The following is a 17,280-nucleotide window of genomic DNA, read 5'->3' on the forward strand; positions in this document are numbered from 1 at the left end:
TTTTTTAAACTTCAGTCACTGGGAACCCATTGTCGATGATGCCGTAATATTCCTTCAGCACACCTGCAGTGGTGTATCTGTTAGTACAGACTGAGGAAACCTCCTGGATCTTTTATCAATCATCAAAACGGGGGCCAGTGACTTACAGGTACAGAGGCTTGCTGTGAGTGAGGAAGCTGGGAGGACCTGTAATTTAAGGAATGTTTCAGTGTGGCTAAAAATCTGAACACAGGTTAACTGCAAGAAACTGCCTGGAGCTCAGCTATTAACCCTGGCATCTACAAGTAAGACACAAGGCCAATTAATGATGGGCACTTATTGGACTATTCAGGAACCTACAGAAAAAAAGTAGTTGTCACAGGGTAACTCAGTAATATGACCGTGCAAACTGGATGAAAAAGCCTTAGTAAATGATTTTAGTTGAGGGTGATTATCGAACAAAATTCCTTAAAGATAGTGTAGCAAGGTCTTGATTAAGGGGGTTTCTTCCTGGGGGATCCAAGCTATGGATTCAAGGCTGGGGAAGGAGCCTTCATTCTCTACACAGGACGTGGCCTGAAACACCAGCCATGCCCTGAGGAAGAACACAAACCCATGTGTAGGGTGAGTTAATTGTGAAGAACAAATACTGTTTTAAATCACACACAAATCCTGCAATAAATTCTAATAAACATCATTTTATAGACCATCACCTATTATGAATGAAAGCCCTTTAGAAGGTCTGATACAGGTTTCTGTGATACCTATTCCCACTCCAGATATTCTCAGATGTTGGGGTCAATTTACCCACATACCTGTGGTATTATCAAACAGGGACATACCCATGATTTTATCAAACTGGGATGTGGGTGACTTGGGGCACCAGTCAGACAGAGCAGGCACACGCCACTAATCTTTATTTCTTTTCAATAACCCGGCAGAGAGATGCAGCCAGGCTGGGCTGCAAGCAGCAGCCTCTCACTCCAGAAAACAAACCGCTGCATTTACCAGCTGGGTATTGCTTTGACCCAGGAAATATACCACCAAGGAAAGCAACCCCAAAACTCAGAAGAAACTGGCAATAATAAACGAGCGCCAGAGCTTCCTCGCCTCAAGGGGCAGGCGGGTAGGGGCAACCGTGAGGCGCCGCCGCCTTAGCCCGGCCGCCAACGGGACCTGAACCGGCTCCGCTCCCGTTCCCCTGGCTCCTGAGGAAGGAGGAGGAGGAGGAAAAGAAGGAGGAGAAGGAGGAGGAGCGGGTGCCGCCATGCCAGCAGGGAGGAGCCCTGCGCCCGGCCTCACGTCACGGCGGCGGCTGAGGGAGGGCGAGCGGCGGTGACAGCGGCTGAGGCAGAGCCGGCCCCGCCGCCGCCATGGGCAGTGAGTAGCGGGCTGGGGGCAGCCGTGGGGATCCTCCTCGCTGCCCCCCTGAGGGGAGAACATGGCCCGGGGGGGTCCGGGCAGGACGAAGGGGGGCGTCGGTAGCGCCCACCGGCAGGGAGAGGGTGGTCGGAGCTTTTTGGGGTGGGTTTTTATGCCGCCCCCCCCCCTCCCCCCCGGCTCGCCATGGGGCGTGAAGCCAGGCTGTGGGATGAGCTGTGAGGGGGGTGAAGGAGAAGCTTGGCCCAGCCGGGAGTGTGAGCATAAATCATGGGATTTCGACCCAAAAAGCTGCCTAACCTCGGTCCGCAGCGTAACGAGTGCGGTTTGGTGGAAGGGGAGCCTCTGGTGGGTTTTGGTGGATATCCAAATGTGTGTGCGGGGGGGGCGCTGGGGATACCGTGCAGGTTTTGGCAGGGAAATTGCCCACCTTTGTACGTTCTGGATTTATTTTTTATTTATTTTTATTTTCCAGAAAAAGAGCTCAAACTGCTGAGCTTTTCTGTGTTTTTAAAGGAGAAGCTGTGAGCGGAGATGGACCAAAAGTTAAAGTAAAATCCCACAAAGTTCTGGTCACAATAGGTGTTGCAGTGATTTAAGGTTTCTAAAAATATTTGAGTTCTTTTTTTTCTTTTCTCTCACCTACATGCACATGTAAACCACAAGGTACTGGTCTCTGTGTAGGTACTGTTTAGCATCCTTTGCTGCTGTGTTTAACAGGCACAGGCCAATATATATATTCCATATATATGGAATATATTCCATTTATTTTTAAATTGAATATAGTTTAGTTCACTTCTTGTGATATATGCGGTGTTACTTCTCCCACAAATGATTAGAGGAATAGAGGATGGGCCAAATCTGTGTTAAATAAGGATTCTCTTCCACATTTTTACCCATTTTTCAACAGCTTCAAGAAAAGGAAGTTATTTTTCAAGCTTGAATTAGAGTATGTTTTGATGAAATAATTGCCCTATAAAGTGTTTTCACATTTTATTTTTTCCCTAGAAGATAGATAAAGTCATAAGAAGTCTTATAAATTCATGTAAGTTCGTTAAAATATTTCCCTCTTGTTTTTTTTTTTCCGGTTTGTTTTTCTGGAACAGTTAAATTCTTGGAAGTTATTAAGCCATTCTGTGCGGTTTTACCTGAAATCCAGAAGCCGGAAAGAAAGGTGAGTGCCACATTATGTTTTTACTTTTACTGGTTCATAGATAAGACTGTTGTGCCATTCGAGTACACACTACAATGCTAACACAGACAGTGGGCCCTAAAGTAGGTAGGTTCTTTGGAGGAGAGGAAATCCATGTTAAGGTGAAAGATTAACACAATGATAAAATCATAACTGCCTTCTGATAAGTTGTTCCATTTGGTAATTGTATTAACTCTTCTTTTTAAATGTTTTATCTCTAGACGAACTTTATTACTTTCAGCTCCCTATGACTGGATCTACGTTAATATAACACCAAACCAGAGTTTTCAAGCTCTTTTCCTGTGGATAACACTGTTGGTATTGGCTTTAAGTCCTGGTGACACTTCTAGACTTTGCGTTGGCTAAGGTATTACTTTTAAAAGGCCTGTGCTGGAATTCAGGAACCTCACATTTAGTACTTCCTTTCCTACAACACAAAACGTTTCCTACTCCAATAACCATTTCCCTTTGATGAGGTGGGAAAGTGATCTGTGATAAAGTTCATGCAATTGCTCCCTGTTCACCTACTGGATGTAACACTTTTGTTTGTTTTGAAACCAATAAACTGAGTTCATTTATGTCTGACCTACCTAATCCCATAGCCCTAGAACCCTCTGGTTCTCTGCCTATTTTCTAGATCAAAATTAGTTAATTTCTGCAGATCAGAAGGATCAGAAAGACCTGCCCTGTCAAAAAAAAATGTTTTTTTAACTTCTGATACTCAAGCGCTCATGTATTGCCTAGGTGACAAAGGTTCTAATTAGAGCAGCAAATTTATGGAATGTTCATGCCAGTGAATATTAGGTAAGAGCTAAACGTTGATTTTTATTTTTAAAAGAAAATACATAGCTGCAAGTATGATACCAGCACGGAGAATCCTCTTACCCTGATGAGAGATTCCCGAGGGTTAGGACTGGATGAAGAGATGTTGGTTCTAGTCACCATAGCTGAATGTGCTGGATTGGATGGAAAAGATGCGATAAAAACTGCCAGTTATCCCCCTCTGGGACTGATTTTTAAGAAGATTGGGATTTATCCCGTCTGTTCGCCCTGTCTGTCATTCCTTGCTGATTCCCAGCATCTTTCCCTCTCAGGACAGGTCTCCAAACAACTGATATCAGACAAAGGCATCTTCAGAACAGGAGTTTCCAGAGCCAGACCTTGTGCTCAGATCAGGATGCAACCGCTTCGAGTAGAAAGTTTGAGTGCTGTGTTTCTGCAGCCGTGAACCTTAGTGCGGTCTTCTCATGCCGGTTTATGGCATATCTTTGATGGGTTGGTTATATCTGCCTATCCCATTTTTTCTAATGAAATAGATGAGAAGAGGAAGCTAAGATAAATCTATAGATGTTGAGGTTTCTGTAAAGCTCAGCAACAGTTGTGATTTTTCTCTTGGCTTCTTTCTCTTACCCTTCTCTTTGCCAGAGAGGAAGAGAGACTTTATTTGTCCGTGTCCTCCATCAGCTGATGAAAGATGCCCAGGGAGGTGCTGAAATTCCTGTCCTTGCTGCTTGGGTCACTTTGTCTCTTTCACTATCTAGGTCACTGTCTAGGCAGTGACTCTCGGTTGCCAGCTTTGTACAGATTTGAAGTGAAAAACATACTTGGGAACGTCGTTCTTAGACTGAAGAGTCATTTGAGCGTTTTACGTTATGTTCCTTGCTTGTGTCTAGTCTGTTAAGAGACCTAGGTCACTCTGTATAACTGTAATTCTTTTTTATTTATTGTTTGCTTGTGAACTCTTACGGGCAAACATAATCAGTAATGATTTTAGTGGGTTGGTTAAGGGCAGGACAAGAAATGGAGATAAAAAAAAAAAAGTCCTCTTCTCTTAGCTTGTATTGATTGTCCAGTGAAGATGAAGTTTTGATTCAGATGTGCTCCCGTTGAACCATTTTTCCATTATTTTTGATGAGGGAAGTGGGCTTTTGCTGTCACTGGGGAGTGTTGCTTTTGTTGTTAGGCCAAGCTGGTTACCAGAAGCAAGTGCTGCTTTTTGTAGTTAGTAGCATTTGTTCGTATTACCCTGATATGCACAGATTTTTTTCGAAGTAGAACACAATGTTCAGAACACCAAGATGATGATGCTCAAGTCCCTTTATTTTCACAGGTTGTAAGTGAGAAAAATGTCAAAGGAATAAAATGTCCAGTTGAATCTGATCAGATGATGAAATGTACTCTTTTTGTGCTTGTTATCATTTGTGGCCGGAATATTTTGGTACCAGTTGGTATTTTGCCGTTCTTGGCATGCAGATTCAGATACCTTCTTTTTCTTTTTTTTTTTTTTCTTTTTGAATCACAGGGACTGTTCCTTGTGAATGAACTGTGATTTGAATGTTGCAGAATTTCTCTAATGCTCATGTTCACCATAGTTAAAGTGAGAGCCTGGGCAGTTACACAGCTTAAGAGACTGATACCCCAGAAGCTAAGTTTGGGCTGCAGAGATAGTGCTGCTCGTTCTTCTTGTTTTAAAACTCTGTACTTAAAAGCTGAAGTATAAAATCCAAACAGCACTTAGTAAAGTGGGTCAGCACTGCAGAAGATCTAACACAAGACACTGGATTTATTTGCTGCTGTCGCTATTTTTCTTTTTTTAACTTTGTACTGCATGTATTTTTAGCATCTGGCCTCTTTTAGCAGTGAGTCTGTATCAGTAAATACATTAAATTACTGGAAGTATTTTGCTTCAAAGTAAGTGCATGTCTTCACTTAGAAAGATATGGATTATTTCCGAGTTTTTGTTTGAGAAGCTGCCCTGCTGCCTCAGCTTGTAGCTTCTTGTTTTTGGGTGCTCAGGGCCTATAAAACTAGGCACTGATCCTTTCTCTTGTTACTTCTCTACAGGCAGATTCAGTGGTTGGAGGCGGAAATCTCTTACTTCTGCTGTGTCTGTCTCGTATCTTAGTTCATGTCTCGTTTTAGTAGCTGCTGTGCTCTTGTCTGCAGAGAACACGCTTCTCCCAGGGTTTACAGTCCGTGGAGGAGAGGTGGGAATTTGAACATAACGCTGAATCTTAGCTCTCTCTTGGTCTCTGCAAATGCATTCTTTCTCTCTCAGGCTTTGAGAAAAACTCTGGTTCAAATGTAAACCTTGTGATTCTTCTCTTCTTGCTCATGGCAGTAGTTACAGTATTCTGCCTCAAAGTTGTGGCCCTGAGAATGTCCTCAATACGTTAGTGACTGATGATCATTAATCTGACAGTCTTTTAAAAATTATACCTAATCTGCATGGACAGAAATACTTCAGAGGGAAAAAAGATCCTTTAAAATCGCGTTGTAGTCTGTGTCTGTGATTGCAATGGTTAATTTAAGCTTCCTGTGGCACCTTTTGACGAACTGCCTTCTGAATGGTTTGAATTCCTGTCCAAAACTAATGGTTCTTCTGGTTTTTAGTCACTTAACTTTCAGCTTTACAAAACTGTACCTCCAATCTGTTGAAGCCTAGAGATAAAATCACTGCAGATAAGTTTTTTTGCATTAATCTTTCATGTTTGTTCTGGTATGTTCATGTTTTTAGCCGTGCTGTTGCTTTTCTGTAAATACCCCCTGTATTAGGATACTATATATAAAACATGTTCTACTCACCAAATACCAGGCACGCTGTCTGCCAGATCCCATGTAAGCTCTCTTTGACTACCCAGAAGCCCATGACTGTCTCTAAAAACTCTGAAATCATATTAAAAATAATTTCTGATGAGAAATGACGCCATCTGGCTCAACGTCTTCACATCTAATTCTGAATGATGACCAGCACTAATGTGGTAGTGGAGTGAAAATTCTTAACTACAATGAGCGCAATAATCTCTGTCTCCAATCTGTTCTTCAGATCCAGTTCAGAGAGAAGGTGCTATGGACAGCTATTACACTCTTCATTTTCTTAGTATGCTGCCAGGTAGGTGTTGATACTTTCTGCGTTTCAGAAAGGAGATATTCTGTATGTAGAATGCTAAAACTGAGACTTTCTCTGTTCATGTTGACCTGTCAGCTTCAGTTATGTATTTTTGTGGTTAAGGATTGCAAGTTCATTTAAAAGAATAAGACTATTCCACTGTTATTCATGGATATATTTTTAGAAGTTAATGCTTTCTATTTAATCTGAAATAATTTTTTTAAATGTGAAATATCCTATGAAATGGTGATACTGGCTGCAGGGTAAACAGCAGAGCTAATTATTCATTGAGTAACCTAAGCAGCAAGTTTATGCATTCTTTACTGTCTGTTCATAGCTAAATTTAAATTTTAGCAGTAACAAGTTTGAAAATGAGCTAGAGGTGACTGCTTTTACCTGATTCCTCTTGAGCAAGCTAATGAGTTGTAAAGATTGCGGGGAAATGTTTTTCTGAGGTGTTGAAGTTGACATTTAGAACTTGAGTTTTTGAATATATTGTTGAAGATATTAGCTAACCTCCCTCCCTCAGGGTCTTTGTAAACATTTACATGATCCTTAATATTTATAAATGCAGGAATTCTTAGAAACCTGCACTAGGGTTATGAATGGAGAGCTTTGTTTTTTAAAGAATACATATTGCAGAAAATCCACGCATTACTTGATTTATTTGATTTTTTAGAACTGTTAGGCCTCTTAGATCATTAGGATGAACCAGACATCTTAAGGCCTAGGCTTTTTAAGTTATATTTTATTTATTTATTAACTTGAACTTCTATCCCAGTCAGGCTCTGTGGCAGCAGTTTATAACTTGGATGTTTACAACACTGAAGGACTGCTGAAAGGCTAAACCGCAGCTCGCATACGTGTCTACTTTTTGGGTGGACGAGGCAGGAAGGATACTAGAGATAGAAGAACATGTAGTTTATCTGTGCTTTCTAGCTGCTAAATAGATGCATAATTAAGATGTTTTCTATAAACTTGGCTAACTTTGACATTTTCATATAGGATATTTTAAAAACATATTCCCAGCTGTAGAATTTGAATATTTAAATTTGATGGAGGAAGATATTTATGTTGTAATTTATGCTTGATCTTTAATTTGTACTGAAAATAAATTTTGTTTAGGGCTGTTTAAAAATAATAACAAAAAACAACAACAACCCTCCTTTCTTCTGTATTCTCAAAGAAGTTTGGCTACAGTTTGTTCCATTGTTCTTGCTGAAATAAGAAATGGAATATCGCAGGGTTTTTTTCCCCCTTTTTTTTTCCCCTCCATTCTGTTAATATTTTGTGGTATCTAACCTATTTATCTTATATTTTTTTCCCTTTCCCCCCTCCACCTGGGCTGTAGTACTCCATAATTGCCTAAAACAGCCATTTACATCTTCAGCTTCAGTAATCTAGCTTATGTGCACTGACTCTTTTTTTCTAGGGAGTTCTGTTTTTTTCCTGCAGAAGGGGTCTTAGGTTCCATAGCACAGTCCTCTGAGTCATACCCCAGTTAGAGGATTAAAATAGATGGTCTCGGTATCTCTGTTATTGTACATTCTGGTTTAATTAAAAAAAAAAAAAAAAGAATGTTATACTAAAGAGTGTAACAGTTGAATCATTACAAGTTCAGATTCTTGGGTTAATGGAAGCTTTCTTTGTATATGTGTTTAATGCTGCTGTGTGCTCTGACAGATACCTTTGTTTGGAATCATGTCATCAGATTCTGCAGATCCTTTCTATTGGATGCGAGTCATTCTTGCGTCAAACAGGGGTTAGTAGATTATTTCTTTTCTCTGTTTTTTATCGGTATAAAACAGACTGGGGAAGAAAATGGGTGGCTGTTAAATCTCGTAGAACCCAGGTGTCGTGTGGAAACACTTTGTAAGGTTCTTAACACAGAATAACTGACTGATACCCGAGACATACTTCATTGTAGGAATGGGGTCCCCTCTGATGTGTAAATGAGATTCATCTTGACTCTCAGCTTTTGGGATGATTCTGTTTCCAAGTCTTTTCCTGATAAATGTATGGGACATCAAGTCCTTTCCCCTGCCAGTTAAGAAAGAAAATACCTTCTGTGTGCAAAGCAGTTATGCCTCGCAATGCCTTGAGTCATTATGGGTGATTTGATAGATTGGAAAGCTAAGGGAAGAGATGATTAGGCTTGTAGTTCAGGAAACGCAAAGTAATTTATTGTAGAATAGACAAACGAAGCCCAAACAAATACATAAAAGATTTAAACTAATGCTAGAAGTCTAAAACTTAGGACCTGGCAAGCGTGACTACAAATGAGGTCACTACCCAAACAGAATGGTAACTGGCCAAGAAAAGACTGGAGAGACTGTGAAGGCAACAAAAAACAGGAAAGGGAAAGTTAGTTTACACCTAAGTCAACTGACTAGATGTCACTGGAGGATGTGAGGTAAAAGGCTAAAGTTTTTGACATCCTAATTTTCCCAAATCGTTATTAAAATCTTGGTCTCTGATAAAAGAGTTCATAAGGTGTGGAGAGGCACTTTTAGCGTAAAAGAGAAGGGGCAGCCCGTGGTATTTTTAAGCAGCATGTTACAATTAGTGGCAGAAGTTGCCAGAAGCAGTTTCTGAACGAATTCCTAATATATGTATGGGAAAAGGGAAATACAGCTTGATACATCCCCCAGAGAAGGGACCCTTTACAGAGGTGGAATTTGAGAAAACATGAGCTTCTAGTCTGATCAGCTATGAATACACCATTTCTAGTTCTTTTGACCTTCCTCAAGACCTTACAGACCGTGCATCCCCTGTCACTGATTCATATTGAGACTTTGCAAGTCTAAATACTCTTTTTATTAATAATTTTCTGGTAATTTTATGATGGAACACTACTGTGCTAAAAGTGAGAGCAGAATGGCACTTAAATGTAAAGCACACTGAAAAACTGTGAGCTGATTCTCCTTTCAATCTCTCTGGTGGATATTTTGACAATGTCAGAAAAAAATGTGCATTATTTGTATCCCTTGAGCGTTCATGTAAACGATAGTTAAGAAGTAATTTGGTCTGGCTTAATTCAATATTAAACTTGTAAAACGTGTCCTTACCCAAACTTTTTTTTTCTTCTTAGTTTTAAGGTTCTAGTTTGAGAAACGTGGGAAGATTCAGCCCTTGGTAGTTTGTTTCTTAATTTTCATCCAGGTTTTCAGCTTTTTTTTTTTTTTTTTTAATAAACCTTCAGCATTTTCATACTGGAGAAGATTTTCTGGTATGAACTGAAGGTTACGTTAAATTTCAAAAATGATCTCTTTGTAATACTCTTGCTCTAAAAAGGTGATGTGGAAGATGTTTCTTGTATAGTCAAGAGAGTATATTTTACAGGCAAAAGGTGGGTTATTTTTCTGAGTTTAATTGCTTTGAGTATCTTCAGTTCTGTTCCCATACCACAAAGTAATATAATTCAAGCAGATATCAGTAGTTAAACAAGACCTTGCTGAGAATATATCTGAATTAAAGTACGTGGTGGTAGGTCAGTTATTGCGTGTGGCACTGAGGGTGAAAGCAATGTTACAATGCCTCGGTTTTTATTACACCAAATTAAGTGACTGGGGGGAAAACAGAGAGATTTTCTGGAACATAAACCTATATGCTGCAGAATTAGTCTCTTACAAAGTTATATTTTCCTGTTTGAGTTGTCTGGAGTTGAACATTGATACCTTGCACCAGTAGGTGAGGTGGCAGCGTGGAACATCTTAATGATGTGTTTGTTCTGTTAAGAACTGGTTTAATCCTAAACTTCTGTGCTCTTAACTAGAGGTAGTGATTCGGAGAGTGCTGTTGGCGGGCTCTGTGGATCTGCATCATCTTTCTTGTGGTTTTCCCAATTAAACTTCTGTAAAATGTAACAGCTGAAGCAGTGACTGAATAAACAACCAAGGAGAAGATGGTTTCTGGTGAAAGGTTCCTTGATACGACATGCCAAAAAGCTCGCTCTGTAACCTGCTAAGCTTCAGTGTGTGTTGACCTGTAGCATTCACATGGTTTCACAAAGATATTTAAGGTGAAAAGCTACATAGGTTTGTCATGCTGCCTTCAAGCTTACAAATTTTTAACACAGCACACTTCTGTGAGGAGATGATGGTCTTTGTTTTGATTATGCCTGTACTGGAATATCCATTTGAAGGGTTATGAAAAATGTTCCCTGTAGGTCAGAAGTTTTTCAACAGGCCTAATATCCTCAGTGTATAATCCTTTAGGAGAGATGCTTGAATCGCAATTTTATTGGTTTTTCTTCCTGGTCAGGTACGTTGATGGAATTGGGTATCTCCCCCATCGTGACATCTGGTTTGATCATGCAGCTGTTAGCTGGAGCAAAGATCATCGAAGTTGGTGATACGCCAAAAGACAGAGCCTTGTTCAATGGGGCTCAGAAATGTAAGTGCTGCTCTGATTAAAATTAATGAACATCTTTTTATTCTTGGGAAAGCAGTCTGCATAAATGACACTAGATGTGAAATTTCTTCGATAGGTGAATCCAGGAGATTTTTTTTTAAAGGATTTGCTTTCTTTCCTGTTCTAGTATTTGGGATGATTATTACCATCGGGCAAGCCATTGTCTATGTTATGACTGGGATGTATGGAGATCCTGCTGAAATGGGTGCTGGGATTTGTCTTCTTATTATAATTCAGGTTTGTAATGAGCTATTTTGTGTGTAACTTAAACTGGTTAGATGCGGTATGGCTGGAAGGAAAAATCTTTGTCTGCTGCCTTTTATTTATTAATACTAGGAAGCACCATCCTTCATATCTGCTGTCTGTATATGAGAAATTCCTACATCTTCCATAAAGGAGGAGAAAGTCAGGATAATTAATATCACAAATGTTTCAGATAAGGAGTGGCTGCTTGATTCCAAATGTAGAAATTAGTAGATTTTGAAAGCAGCAGCTGCTGTTCAGTACCACAGAGGACTTCTCACTTAAGAGTAAAGATTGGACTTTCAGGCATTATCCTTTAAAGCAAATCAGTAGATTCTCAGACTTAAACACTTCGTTGGAAAAAAAGTGCTTTTTGAGTAGTCCGTTTGCTTGCGTCAGTGTTGAAAAGTCACAGAGATTATTGCCAGGTGAGATGTGCAGGTGTGTACGTGAGAGGGCAGAAATACTGCGTGAATGGTATTTAGGTTAAAAAAGCCTTAAAGATCACTTTCCAGCATGATGAAAATAACTGAAGGAGGTAATTAATCTGTAATTCCTAACTTGATTCATTCTTGTTTCTGCTCAGTTTTGTTTCTTTTCCCACAGCTGTTTGTTGCTGGCTTGATTGTGCTGCTGTTAGACGAGTTGCTACAGAAAGGTTACGGGTTGGGGTCCGGTATTTCCCTATTTATTGCCACCAATATCTGTGAAACCATTGTCTGGAAGGCTTTTAGTCCCACTACCATCAACACCGGCAGAGGTATGGGTGCTATTACAACAAGTTATAACGTGTTTCAGTGGATTTATACTATACATACGCTTTATCAGCTGTAGCTTCTAAAATAAATTGTCAAACATTGACGATGAGAATGTTGTCTGACTTCCAAGAAGATAAATTAATTACCCGCGAGTTTTCTTTTGCTGATTTGAATCTCAGTAGTTAAGATAGGAGCTATAGCCCCTTGACTGAAGATTTTAGATTTCCAGATTGAAATAGCCTTGGTTTAGCATAACTTGTTTTGAAGAAATAGAAGAGAGATTAGATTCTGTATGTTCAGGGGAGTTGGTTTTGATCCAACTGTTGTTTGTGGCTATAGGTTACTGTCACAGTTATTGCCTCCAAATTACTTAAAGCTTGTTTGAGTCTTCAGAGACTGCCATCTGTTTGTTCCTCAGCCAATATCTGGTTGTCCGGAGACTCTGGAAATACCAAGTCAAGATACATCCTGTGTTTGCGTCAGGAAGTTAATTAGATTAATGAAATCTAGTTAATTATCTTAAATTCTGAGCCAGGATTTAGTTAGCTCTCATTTTCACCAGACTTCCAGTATTTCTCTCTGCTGTGGTTTATTACTGCTTTTCTAAAGCTATTTTTTCTCCTCTTTTATTATTTCTTCCTTCCAATCCTCCTCCTACCCCCAGGAAAGAAAGAAAAAGAAAAAAAAAGATTCTTTTGTGTGAGACCTTTTTTTCTTTTTCTTAACCAAGAATGATCTTGATTATTCTCCCTTCTGTGAATTAGAACACTGTATTGTGATATGTTTCTTGTAAGAGGATTTATGTCCTATTGAATCTGATTTTAGACATGTCACTTTTTAAATTTCCTGAAGAAAGCTGTGAAGATTTTTTAAAATCTGTTTCAAATGTACCATTTAAAACTTCTTTTCTTTTTTTGCTTTTTGTAGGAACAGAGTTTGAGGGTGCTGTGATTGCCTTGTTTCATCTTCTGGCTACGCGAACTGACAAAGTCCGTGCTTTGCGGGAGGCTTTTTACCGACAGAATTTGCCCAATCTCATGAATCTGATTGCTACAGTATTTGTGTTTGCTGTTGTCATATATTTTCAGGTGAAATGAGAAATTTCTCATAGTAGCTCTGTGAAACTGCATAGGTAGAAGTGCTTGGACTTCAGAGAGTGCAATCGCTGGGGGAAAAAAAAATTGCAAAACTACAATAGCTGAATTATCTCAGCTTTGAGTAAGGAATTCTTTTATTTGAATAGTGTTACTTCAGTACTGTACGGTGCCTCTGTGACAGTACAGCTGTTAAACTTTATAGCCACACATACCCGTATGCAGTGATGTGATTTCACATTCTGTTAGATACCGTACGGGCTGTTAGAGTATTTGTACTAAAAATGGGTTCTGGAACTGCAGTGGTTGTATCACACAACAAATGTCCTTGATATTCGTAGTTGAGTTAAAAAATAACACCTTTGGCCACAGCTAGAGAACCTTGCTTCTTTGGGGCATGCATGATACAGATTTGTTCAGGAAATGGCTGTGTAGTTAATAGATTGTGTCGTGTTCCCCCCTGCACTCCCACTTCCCCAGATTTTCTTGAAATACTTAGCTGTTTATTTTTAAATTTGAGTATTTGCTAAAATGGGTACTAAAATAGACCCATATATATTTATTTATTTTTTTGGTTTTGTTTTGTTTTCTGGGTGTCTCCAAAACGTGATTTTTTTCAAGCTGTTGTGAGTGAGTGCTGCCAAAAAAAACACTTGAATTCTGTGGTTTTCAAATTCATGTGGCTTTTTTGGGCCTACTGAGATAGGAGCCCACCCCAGAAAGGCTGGACTTGCAAATGTAAGTCTCCTGATGCTCACCAGTTAAGTTAAAAGCCATTAAAGGGTTTTATCAAACCATATTCTATAAAGTAAGTGTATTTTAGAGGAATGTTACTTAGCATTGGAGAGAGAATGTTTATATAAAAAGAATGTAACGCGACCAAGCAGTAACACTTACAAATCCCTAAAATCTGTAGTGCAGGCTGCAGCAGAAAGCCTTTGGGCTTTACTGTCCTCGAGTTTGCACTCCTTGTTTATCTAGCAGATATCTTCAGGGATAGCTTTTAGGCACACTAGGAATGATTTCTGTCTTAGAAATAAACTTGATGCGTTTGTGTTCTTTCTTGTAGGGATTTCGTGTTGATTTACCGATCAAGTCTGCACGGTATCGCGGACAGTACAGCAGCTATCCTATCAAGCTCTTTTATACCTCCAACATTCCCATCATTCTGCAGTCTGCCTTAGTGTCGAACCTCTATGTTATTTCCCAGATGTTGTCTGTTCGTTTTAGTGGCAACTTCTTGGTGAACTTATTAGGACAGTGGGCAGTAAGTATTTTATCACTTAAAAAAAAATATATATAAATACATATCTCTAGTACTTTATGGTGAGACTTGGGTATTTAACCAGCAGAAATTTGGAATGCTTATTTCCTAACATTTGTAGGGAAAAGCTGTTTTAAACCTTGAAGAGGAATTCCTCTGTAAACACAGGATAGGAAGGTGAGGTCTGTGAGAACTAACTGTTTCTTTTCTTCCCCTCTCACAGGATGTCAGTGGTGGTGGCCCTGCTCGTTCTTACCCTGTTGGTGGCCTGTGCTACTACTTGTCCCCTCCAGAATCCATGGGTGCGATATTTGAGGATCCCGTCCATGTCATAGTTTATATAATTTTTATGTTGGGATCCTGTGCGTTCTTCTCGAAGACTTGGATTGAGGTGTCTGGTTCCTCAGCGAAAGACGTAGGTGTTCTGCTAAACGTGCCTAATGATTGTATTTTCAAACACTGCCTCTAATTTAGAACCGACTAGTTCCTGACTGATCGGTTATTGCTCTGACTAAACACCAGATGACTGTGAAACACTGCGGCAGTTTCATAAAGCCATGTTTCCGCAGGTTGCCAAGCAACTCAAAGAACAGCAAATGGTGATGAGAGGCCACAGGGACACTTCAATGGTTCACGAGCTTAACAGGTGAGGAAGTGCTGACCTCCAGCTGTGCTGCTCTGCTGGGTGGGGAAGAGTGCTGAGAAGGTGTCAACTAGAGCAGATACGCTCGGAAAAATCAGGGATTGTTTCCAGTACAAATGTCAAGATCCTTCCCATTCAGCTGTCTTCTGTCCCGGTAATGCAAAAGATTTATGTAGCAGTGGGTGAGAGACTAACCTGTAGAATATTTGTGTAAGCAGAATAAGGAGGGAATTTGGGTTGAATCTCTAATGTGTTTTTAAAAGGAAGAAACCTTGATTTTCCCAGGTGTTTAATTTACCATTTCTGAACTAAGATGACGCTACAGAAGTGGTACTTGATGCAGTACGCAAAGCGTGCAGGTGTGGATTGCACGGCAGGTTTGTCCCTGCATATTTAAGTCATTGGTTTCAGTCCTGTGGAGGTTACATAGTATGCATATAACAAAAAAAAAAGTTACCCTGTTAACTAAAAAGCTTTGCCAGTGATCAATTATTTATGCAGCTTTCCTAGCAGTGAATATTTATTTTAGTTTCTACAATGTGCAGATACGATTTAGAAGATGGTAAGATGTAACAACAGAGTTGCAACTGAAGTGCTAAACTCACCTCTAAATATCCGAGTTGGTTGTTTTAGTAGTAGATGTATTGCTAGAACCCTTGCAGGAAAACGTGTCAAGACGAATACTTTCTTTTGTTACAGGTACATCCCGACAGCAGCTGCATTTGGTGGGTTGTGCATCGGCGCCCTTTCGGTTTTAGCTGACTTCCTAGGAGCCATTGGGTCGGGCACTGGCATTCTGCTTGCAGTCACCATTATTTATCAGTATTTTGAAATATTTGTAAAAGAGCAAGCAGAAGTTGGAGGAGTAGGCGCGTTATTTTTCTAGATGTCCAAATATTTCATGGTTTTGTGTGAAAGGGAAAGTATTTTGACAACATGCGTCACTTAGTCCAATAATGCTCTTTTCTTTTTACTTGTTTTGAAGTGCTCCGTGTCCCGTTAATGTAACGGGCATCGAGCCATGCCTGTGTGCAGCATCAGTACCAGCTGCCTTAAGAATAAAGTTTACATTATCTCGTTTAAGTATATCTAGTGTTGCCTGTAATGCTGGAAACCAATTCATCTACCTTGCTGTTGAAACACTACAGTGAGATGGTAAAGTGTATCAGTTCGATATTGGTAAACATTTTTGCACAGTATTAAAATGTTAAATTTATTTCCCAGTCCTTAATAGGAAAAAAAGAAATGTCCATTCAGATTGCCACGTGTCAGTATTCTTAATGGAATTGATTTGTAGCCTGTATTTTACATTAATTTTTATACTTTTTTAACTTGCATTTCCCCGTCACTGAACTCAGCACTCCTTATTCCTTTGCGGTGCCTCCACCCAGGCACCTTTCCTTTAGCTCTAAGGGTGGACGAGCAAACGTTTTTACCAGAGACTGATACTCATCTCACCTGTGCACTGGTTTGGTGGCGGATTTGCTGCATCACGAGGACTGGGGCACTGCTTTCTTGCCCTGGGTTTCCTGTGAGACAGCGTGTGATAGCTGCTGTCACGCTGGCAAGTCAGCCCGGTAGTTTTGTTTGAAACATGTACTTGTGAAAACTGTGCCACTGAAACTTCATGTCCACTTTGCTTTCGTGAGTCTAAAGAGCAAGGCCTGGTTCCTAAAGCAGTGTTCATAGAAGGGAAAGGGGGGGAACGTGGAGTTCCTGCTGAAAATCTATTTATGTTGTCGCACTTTACAGCGGCAATGTAACAAGTGTAAACGTTAGACAATAAACTTATTTAATTAAGCTCTCTCCTGTCTCTTTTCTGTGCAAGATACATAATTCATATGCAGTTCTTAGTAATTTCCAACAGGCTTTGTTAGCGAGATAGGTCTGTAAGGCCTCTTTTTTTTTTTTTTTTCCTGTTTACCCTTTCTCTTTCTAGAATATAATTAAGGCTGCTGAAAAAAAAAATAAATCTCAAGTTTCCTCCCCTTAAAATCATTGAGGTTTTCTGCTCACCTGGAACTGCTAGCTTTTTCCCTTTGATTTTCTATTTTGATTTCTTTTGTCTTTCACACTTGAAAGTAACTTTGCGGTGTTGTTTGGGAAGGTAGAACCTTAAGGAAGGTTTCTACTTCATTTCTAAGTTAGGAAAGTCTTCCTTGTTTCTGCGTGCTCATCCATTCCGGAGGCAAGACTGATACTACTGTATGCTTATGATGACTTTTAGATCCTAACCTTTAAGTTGTGGTGGTGGTTTAGATAATTAGAAGCAGGTGACTGTGCACTGAAGAGGTTGTGTTTTTGGGCAGAAGATTTACCTAGAAGTGATTAGATTGAAATAAATTGTCACCTCCTTATGCAGATACATGAGGCAATTGGAGAACACACAGCCTAGCAGATCTCAGGGTGTGTAAGGAAGCCCAAA

The 17,280-nt window shown here is 39.8% G+C and overlaps 1 protein-coding gene across 1 annotated transcript; it reads left to right on the plus strand.

The window, feature by feature from the left end:
* The first annotated feature begins 1,184 nt into the window (after positions 1 to 1,184).
* Positions 1,185 to 16,651, plus strand: SEC61A2 (SEC61 translocon subunit alpha 2). Its single transcript, XM_040547339.1, has 12 exons — positions 1,185 to 1,359; positions 2,466 to 2,533; positions 6,378 to 6,443; positions 8,124 to 8,202; positions 10,704 to 10,835; positions 10,981 to 11,090; positions 11,703 to 11,856; positions 12,782 to 12,942; positions 14,018 to 14,215; positions 14,436 to 14,627; positions 14,782 to 14,858; positions 15,555 to 16,651. Exons 1-12 carry the CDS (start codon positions 1,353 to 1,355, stop codon positions 15,739 to 15,741), a joined length of 1,431 nt encoding a protein of 476 aa, XP_040403273.1. The 5' UTR covers positions 1,185 to 1,352; the 3' UTR covers positions 15,742 to 16,651.
* Positions 16,652 to 17,280: the final 629 nt, after the last annotated feature.

The sequence above is a fragment of the Cygnus olor genome, chromosome 1 (assembly GCF_009769625.2).
Source record: "Cygnus olor isolate bCygOlo1 chromosome 1, bCygOlo1.pri.v2, whole genome shotgun sequence".
In the NCBI taxonomy this organism is placed as follows: Eukaryota; Metazoa; Chordata; class Aves; order Anseriformes; family Anatidae; genus Cygnus; species Cygnus olor.